The sequence below is a fragment of the Onychomys torridus genome, chromosome 4, assembly GCF_903995425.1.
Source record: "Onychomys torridus chromosome 4, mOncTor1.1, whole genome shotgun sequence".
In the NCBI taxonomy this organism is placed as follows: domain Eukaryota; kingdom Metazoa; phylum Chordata; class Mammalia; order Rodentia; family Cricetidae; genus Onychomys; species Onychomys torridus.
Genome location: NC_050446.1, coordinates 87,991,800 through 88,000,238, shown reverse-complemented (window position 1 = coordinate 88,000,238; position 8,439 = coordinate 87,991,800). Strand labels below are relative to the sequence as shown.

Genomic DNA, 8,439 nt, shown 5'->3' with positions numbered 1-8,439 from the left:
TTAAGCGAGGGGATAAGGAAAAGATACAAGAAAAGAGGTTATGAACATGCCACCAGGAAACCGTTGGTAAGCTAATTTAAAAGTCATTCTAGAAGATGGCAAAATTGAAGGTGTGCTATCTAGTGGTGGTCTACACTGAGGTAGCTGCTCGAGACTGATAAAGGAGGTAAATGACGTCCGTAAGGGTTGATGCAGAAAGGGAGCACTGGAGAGGTCTCTTGCTGGGGTTGAAGTGCAGGCTCCTGGCCAGAGATGCTAGCGCCTGGAATGCCTTTCAGGAACTCTGGGAAGGCCTCTTCCACCTGCTAGGGGCGGGGCCAGGGTGGGGCTAGGATGCTGAGGGAGGTGACGCAGGAGCTATCCAGCTCGTCCGTTCCCTGCTTTGGGCCAGATTGCAGCAGGCTCGCCGGCGGCCCTACGGTGAGCTCCGCAGGGAAGCAGCCAAGCTAGACAGCCGGCAGAACGCGGGAGTGCTTGGGTTCGTAAAGCTTGGGTTCGTAAGGTAGGGAAGGATGCCCTCCAGAAATCCTTGAACTTAAGGCCGGGGTCAGACAAAGGATGGGTGCGGGGATTACAAGGGTTGGCTATATGAGGGGTAGGAGGAAGAGTTCTGAGAGCCGCGATTGGGTAGTCCATCAGCTGGCTGGTCAGTAAAGAAAACATCCTGTATTCGGAGTTCAGGGAGAAAGATGGAGATAATGGAGCCTGGTGCCCGCATGTGGCCCTTTTTATCACAGCTGTAGATTATGCCGTCCTCGGCCCTGCGATGAGCAAGGCCAAGAAAGGCTTTTAGATGCGGGGGGGGGGGGGGGGAATTAGCTAAAATGAATATTTATTTCGGTGTTAGGAACGACGCTTGGCTTGTTCCCCACTGTTTCAATCCCTACTCCTGTGAATGCTCAAAAAGGTTTATCTGGCTGTTGCCTGAAGCACCCATTCAAAACAAGCAGCTTCCAGGGACGCTGTGTAAATACTGTTTCCTTGCTCTGTAGGCATATCCATGGACAGCAACATGTCGGGCAGGTTGACAGCCCACATATCCCCGCCCCCCCCCCCCCCCCACCCCATTTCACTGTCTTCCCTCCCCTCCCTGCCGCCTCCGCAGACCTCAACTTCTAGAACTGTGAACGGATGCTACCAACACCCGAATAGAAGCGCAGGGTCTCACTGTGTACCTGGCATTGCTCCGTGCTCCTTTCCATGATTTTATCTTTAGTCTAACAATAACTCTGTAAGACAGGTTGTTACTATCCTCATTCCGCAGAAGAGGAGGCGGGGGGGGGGGGGGGGGGGGGGGGGCGGGTGGTACTTGCCCGACATCACCTAGGTGGCGCACAGTGAAGCAGGTGTCTTTCATATCACCTCCCACATGGCAGGGCAGCATCTGAGCTGCACAGTACTTCTGCTCAGGATCTTCTTGGATTGCTTGTCTGCTGAGCTAAACACCCTTTGCCACCACTCCAGAACTTTCTCTCACTCTGTGTGTGGAGGGGGGGCGGGGGGGGGTAATTTTTACTGTTTAAATTTCCCTAACTCCTTCTTCCTTTAAATTGGGGGAATTCAAAATACCACCCTCCTTTTCTCAAAACTGAAAGTGCTTAGATTGCAAGAAAAACAAACCACGGGTGTGAGAACCATTATTCCAGCTTAGCCGTCTCAGGTAGCAAGTTAGAGGGACTTGCTTACCCTAGGTACGTTGGCCTCTTTACTGCTTTCCCACAGGGGTTTCCTACCTGCCTTGGATACTTGACACAAATGCAAACTTCTAGAATTTTTCACTGTAGGCTCCTTTCAGGGTGGTCCTTCAGCCTCAACTTGTGATTCATGATTATATCACCACAGTAGTGTTATTTCAGTTGCCGGTTTTGGCCAAGTTATAGACTTGGTCCTTTCTTCTGCAGGTTAAAAATGGCCCCAAGGATGGCCTCTGTCCTGCTGTCTGGTCTTTTGTTTTGCTTGCTGTTCGACTGGAATCCAGCATTCGCTTATAGTCCACGGACTCCTGATCGGGTCTCTGAAACAGACATCCAGAGGCTGCTCCATGGCGTTATGGAGCAGCTGGGCATTGCCAGGCCACGTGTGGAATACCCCGCTCACCAGGCCATGAATCTTGTTGGGCCACAGAGTATTGAAGGTATGCACTGTACCTAGCTGCTGATGTTTCCATTATATTTCTGAGGCTATTGCCTCCATTTACTAGGGATTTTTGTTTTACTTGGGGGGGGGGGTATTGTTGTTGTTTGGGCTGTCTCATGTAGACCAGGATCACCTTGAACTCCCTATGTAGTCAAGGATGACCTTGAGCTCCTGATCCTCTTGCCTTTACCTTCCAAGTGCTAAGATTTGGGGGTTGGGAGCTCAACTTTCTGAGAAGCTGAGGAGGGAAGCTGGGGCTGTGGGCCACATACTAAGCAAGCACTCTGTGGGCTAAGCTGTATCCCCAGCCCTATTTCCCCTTTGTGTTCTGCATGGTGGTACATACATGACACATCCATGAGGATGACAAGACTACCTCTCTGATGAATTTTTCCAGTTTCCCAAGTTCCTGGTAATGTTCTTATAAAACTTCAAGTTGAAAGCTGTGTTTCATTTATTTGTTGCTTACTTATATATAAAAAGAGTCTTCCCCTTGGGAGTGGGCAATGGATCTCATAGAAAAATATGAATTCTCACGTTGGATTCTCTCAAAAGCCACATCAGGCAAAGTGCTGTTTCTGATGCATAGATGATGCATACTTTTCCCTGCTGTGATTAGCTTACAATGCTGTCTGCTCCAGAGGTCTGTGCTAGCTGTGAATAGTGTTAATATATGACTCCCATTTGAGCCATGGAAATTGCTGTGTATTTTGATTGACATTTGAGTTCAGGAGTAGATTAACCCAAATCATTTAAATCTGCAAGCATGCAACTACAGCAAATGACTTGTAGCAAGATAAATCAGATAGGACTCCTTGCCATTCTTCTGTTAGGGAGACTCTAATGCCTTCACGGTACCAGTCACCTGTTCCTGTTTATTTAATGCTTTAGTTTTGAGATGGTAAATATCTGCCCTTTCTCTGCCAGTGAAGTGTATGGCTAATCGCTCTGCTGCTGTCATGGAAAAGGTTCTTCCTGCTGCCTTGTTTATGCAGAACCCCATTCTCTTCACTCAGCATCCAACTATGTGTCATCCTTCATGTGTCTGCCATTCTGCAGGATGCTGGGGCAGCTCTGGCCTAAATGACCCAGGCTAACTGGGAGAAGGGAACTGGCCAAAGGTCATTACAGTGTATCCTGATACACACTGCTTCCGTGGAACAAAGAGAGGAGACTGGTCAGGAATGGGGGGAGCCTATAAGGAAATGCTTCTTAGAAGTATCATTTGACCCGGGTTTTGAAGTTGGCATAGGAAATCCTCAGGGAAGTGTGACGAAAAGGCAAGAAGGAATGAAAGAGCATGGGTTACCATAAATCGGAGTTAACGAGTTCCCATCATTACCCTTGAAGTAATGAGCTGCCATAGTGAAGTCAACTCTCCCCTAGGGATGACTGTTGACTTGTGCTTCCATTGACTGTGGCTCTGCAGTGAATTACCATAGCATTAGCCACTTAACAGGACGGTCATTGGTTTCCCTTGTCAGTTACCTCTGGTCACAGTATTGGCTGTCTCACTCCATTCAGAGTCATACCAAGCTAAATTCAGGTGTTGATCGGCAACACAACCAAGCTGGTGTGGGATCTTTTCATCTCTTTATGGTGATCGGCAGACTTTGTTTCCATGCAGCTGTTAACCGAAGTTCCCTTTTGCTTGATGGCTGTCAGCTGAGCCCCTTTGGGGTCTTAGAGGCCACCCTTGAGAGGCATGCTGTCTCACAACATGCAGAATATCCTGAATAAGAACGTTCTTTGTAGTAGTTTACTTCTCTAGGATAAGCCCCTTTAGTCTGATCGGGGCAATCCAACAGAATCATGGGAGTGACTTTCTCACCTTTTTGACCCAAGATGATAGCCCAGTTATCTCCAGTCTCCACCGTGTGCAAAGGCAGACTCTTGCATTAGAATTCTGCCTCTTATAGCTGAGGTGAAGCCTGACAGGAAAGAGTCCAAAGATAGAAACAAGAACTAAATACAAATCCTGAGTTCTTCCCAGTCCATCCTGGGTTTTAATTGGATGGCCTACTTCTTATTCGCATGAATATATCATTGTTTCAACTCATCCATCTGTCTGTATTGTGTGCTCAGAGAGTTACGTCATGCTGTGTGGTGTAGCTCCTTCCATTCTCTAAAAGCATCAGAAAGAATCATTTAAAGGTGCTCCCCCCAATTTTAGAGAGACCATAAAATGTGTAAATTTCAAGACATATTTAATGTGGTTGTTATTAGTAAAAAATTGTTACAAAAGCTCCCTAATTTAAATGCTAACTCTATCACTTATTGGTGGTGTTGTCATTTAGCAAGTTATTTAATTTTTTTGTTTCTATTTAGCTTAAGTACTTCTCTGCAGGTACCTTGAAAACAGCTGAGTAGGAGCATCTTCCAAATGTATCAATTCTTGGCCAAAAGCAAGACAAGAGGACAAAAGAAAGACCGCTAGAAAGTGGCCCTATATAAAGGACAGCATGAGCTTTGATGGCAGGGAAACCGAGTCTGTGTCATGTCCACACTGTTTCCTTAGTGTGTGTGATCTCCATAAGGTCTCTGAAATGTGATTTTCTTACGGATGACATAGGTTCTCTTCACATGCAGTCATGAGAGCTGTTAATAAGAGGACCGCAAGACACCTCCTCTCTGTGCTTTAGCCGCAGCGTGCGATCTTTGCTGGTTTGTTCATCTTTATTGGGTGTTTGAGACAGGATCCCATATAGCCCATTTTGGACTCGAACACGTAACCAAGGATGACCTTGAGTTTCTCCTACCCCTGCCTCCTGGGTTCCCAATCCTGTTTCTGACATTGCCACTGCCCAGCCTCTCTGCACCTGGTGTTTCGGCACTGCCCAGCCTCTCTGCACCTGGTGTTTCGGCACTGCCCATCTTCTCCAGCTCGTGGAGCTCTGTGACACATCTGACTGTTTCTCTTGTCATTTTGCACTCAGAGACAAGCAAAGCTACGGGCTGCCACAAGGACAGACCCAGAGAGCCATTTGCTAAGGCCTCTGCTCGCTGACACTCTTGGTGAATTGGGGTGGATCAAACCAGGACAGATAGTCTAGCTCACAGAATACCAACAGCCTTGAGTTAAAAATAAGAAAACAACAACAAACTGTTCCGCCACAGTGTCAGCTGTTTCTTTCCCCTACACTTTAAGCCACTGGACACTTAGCACTGTGATAACACTAAATTTTAAACCGTTAAGACAGACATGTATAATAACTATTAGCATTGGATGATTCTAAATAATGTATATTTATATTGCTAAACATAGAAATATCGAAGATATGTTTTAAAACACTGACTTTGGGGACTTCATTTTTTTTTTCAAAATAAAGAGAGTTGAGACTTAAAAAAAATATATCAAATGCGGGGGAGTCCTTCTTAGGATAACATTCTTGGAAAGGCAGGCAGGTTTTAAGGAGCTTGCTGAATAAAGGAGCTGCAGTACCTCCACCTTGCCACAGAGTGGCAATATTTGCCTCCCGATCAAAGGCTGGAGGAAGACGGGAGTCAACATGGAAAGGCAGAAAAGGAGCCTCGCTTTGTTTCTGGATAATCTATCTCTGCAGTTAGAGGAAGGAGGAATACGGCTGTCTTTTGCCCCAGATACCTTGACTAAAAAGTCTTATTAGGTTTTTCCCACTCTAGAGGAATCAGTGAGAACACATGTTTGCTACTCACTTCGCCCACATCTGGACCTCCAGTTTGGCCTCTATCCTTTGAGGCTATCTTAAGATCGCACACACTACTGAAATTCTTTAAGAACACCCTGGAAAATGGTTTCAGTCTTCCTGTGTGGATCAGCCACCTGAATAATAAGGAAAGTTTTAAATGCATGTGGGATAGGGAAGATGAAAATATTTGTCTTTAAGGCAATCCAGGGCGTCTGGGAAGAGGTGTGAAGATGGCATAACACAGGAGAGATGTCTGGGTGAAGGAGGGCTTTTTGGTATCATGTCCATGTTAGGAGTGGCTGAGGCTATGGTGTGAATGAGGTTCCAGTAAACATTACATGTGGAGACAGAGTACCGAATACAAAGTCCTGAAATGCTCAACACAGAAAGGCCAGATAGACAGGAACTGGGGGCTGGGGAAGTAGCTCCATTGTAGGATGTTTGCCTAGCTTGCTTGCAGCCCTGAGTTTGAAAACATGGAAGGGGGTGAGAGAAAGAAGCGAACAGAGACTGGTCAGAAAGACGAAGCATAAGGAAGACCAGAAAAAGAGGAACCGCTGTGTCTTTGGGGGGGACTATAGGTGTGGCCACACCGGAATCCTTAGAGCTTTGGACAAAGCCAGTTCTGTGAAGAGTCAGGGGCATGGGGCGAACCCACATCGCAGTGGTTGAGACAGTAATGGGGGCGCGGGAGATAGATGGTAGAAAAAAAAACTTACTTCGAGAATAATCTGGTCAAGTCAAAGACTGGTGGAGGGATGTGGAGTTTGTGGTGTAGACCTGGGGGAAGATTTTTATTAAGGTCATTCTTTTCAGATATGAGGGATTCAAAGTCATTTAAGTGCTAATTGCTGGGGACCCATGTAGAGAAAGAGTCGAAGATAAAGAGCAGGTAAGGGAAGAAGACTTAGGAAAACCAATCTTCATAAACATCTTATGTCTTTGCAACAGTGCAATCAAAATACAGCCTTACTGTGTGCACAAAATGTAGAGAAATATGAATCACCTCAATAAAACAATTTGCTAGGGAATATACACCCAAACCAGATGTGGCAGCACACACCTGTAATCCAAGCACTGGAAAATTGGGTGGAGGCAGGAGGATCATAAATTTGAGGGCAGCCTGCTTGACGTAGTGAGTTCCAGGCCAGTCTGGGTGCATAATGCAACCTTGTCTCCAAACCAAAATCACAAATTTAAGGTGGTAAACTCAGTAGTTGTAAACAAGGGCTTTTGCACTTTAATAAGTAAGCAGAAATTGTCACTATCTTTGATCAGACTTATGCTTGAATTGTGCATATTTTAAACAATATAAAATCTTAGTTCATTCCCTAAATAATTATCACTTTCTTATGATGTTGTCTTAGTCAGGATTACTATTGCTGTGATGAAACACCATGACCAGAAGAAAGTTGGGGAGGACAGGGTTTATTTGGCTTCCTCTTCCACATTGTAGTCCATCGTTGAAGGAAACCAGAACAGAAATGCAAACTGGGCAGGAACCTGGAGGCAGGAGCTAATGCAGAGGCCATGGAGGGGTGCCGCTTACTGGCTTTCTCAGCATGCTTTCTTATAGAACCCAGGACCACCAACCCAGGCATAGTACCACTCACAATGGGCCGGGCCCTTCCTCATCAGTCACTAATTAGGATATGCCCTACAACAGCATCTTATGGAGGCGTGTTCTCAATTGAGTTTCCTTCCTTTCAGATAACTCCAGCTTGTGTCAAGTTGACACAAAACCAGCCAGCACAGATGTCAAAGAGGGGCATAGAAAAGCAGCATAATTAGGGAGGTGAAGTTCACTGCTCAACAGCTGTTAACGTAGAGGAGTTATTTATCTAGGGCCCAGCTTGTCTTAGTCCGTCTGGGGTGCACTAAGAAGAACCCAGTAGACCGGGTGGGTGTCTTACTCTATTGTTCCTGCTCACAGCTCTTGAAAGTCTGGATCTAAAGTGTTTGATGAGAGTGTGCTCAAGCTTCACAGGTAGCTGACTCCTAATGGTGTCCTCACACGGCAGAGGGAAAGGAGAGCTCTTGGAGGCCTCTTTTCCATCACCCATTGGGTTTAGACTTAAACATATCTTAATTGAGCAGACATAAACACTGGGTATGTAGTACAGCTAGTGTCCATCTGTGGGTTCAGGGTCTGAGCTAGACCCCACTGTCCCACCAAACCCTCCTTCTTGAAAGTTCTATATTTTATTTCATTCTTCTTCATACCCAGCACCCAATGTGTGGAAGCTTGGAAGACAAACAGCATTTAAACCATGCACCTGATCTATTTCTATGACAATAGCCTGAATGAACCAAATAGGGACAGTGTACTTTGTTGCCTGTAAATCCTAATGAGGTTTGAAAAACGTGGGGTTTTTTTTGTTGTTGTTGTTGTTTTTCTAACCCTTTTCTTCCTTCCCATTTTCCATTTGGTTCACATGAGAGTTTGGCACGGAGAAAAATCTAAGCATTAAGCATAAAAGACTACACTCCCTCCTTCCCATCTACTTACTTGTAAGGCATTACCTCAGGGTTGGCAGGCTGAAACTCCTTCCTCTTTCCTGTAGTGTGGGCTTAACCCAGGAGGCTTCTTGGTTCTTTGTGAACCTTGGCTCCTGGGGTTTCTCCTGCCAGGGAT

The 8,439-nt window shown here is 46.0% G+C and overlaps 1 protein-coding gene across 4 annotated transcripts in view; it reads left to right on the top strand.

The window, feature by feature from the left end:
* The window catches only part of LOC118581709 (neuroendocrine protein 7B2), a 46,329-nt gene continuing 37,890 nt past the window's right edge, over positions 1 to 8,439 (top strand). Inside the window, exons 1-2 of one of the 4 annotated variants that reach the window (XM_036184185.1) lie at positions 1 to 66; positions 1,902 to 2,134. In XM_036184185.1, coding sequence (XP_036040078.1) covers positions 41 to 66; positions 1,902 to 2,134 — 259 coding nt within the window. In that variant the 5' untranslated portion in view covers positions 1 to 40. Of the gene's footprint in view, positions 67 to 332; positions 503 to 1,901; positions 2,135 to 8,439 lie in introns of those variants that run through there. The other 3 variants (XM_036184187.1, XM_036184186.1, XM_036184188.1) reach the window with 3 other exon arrangements.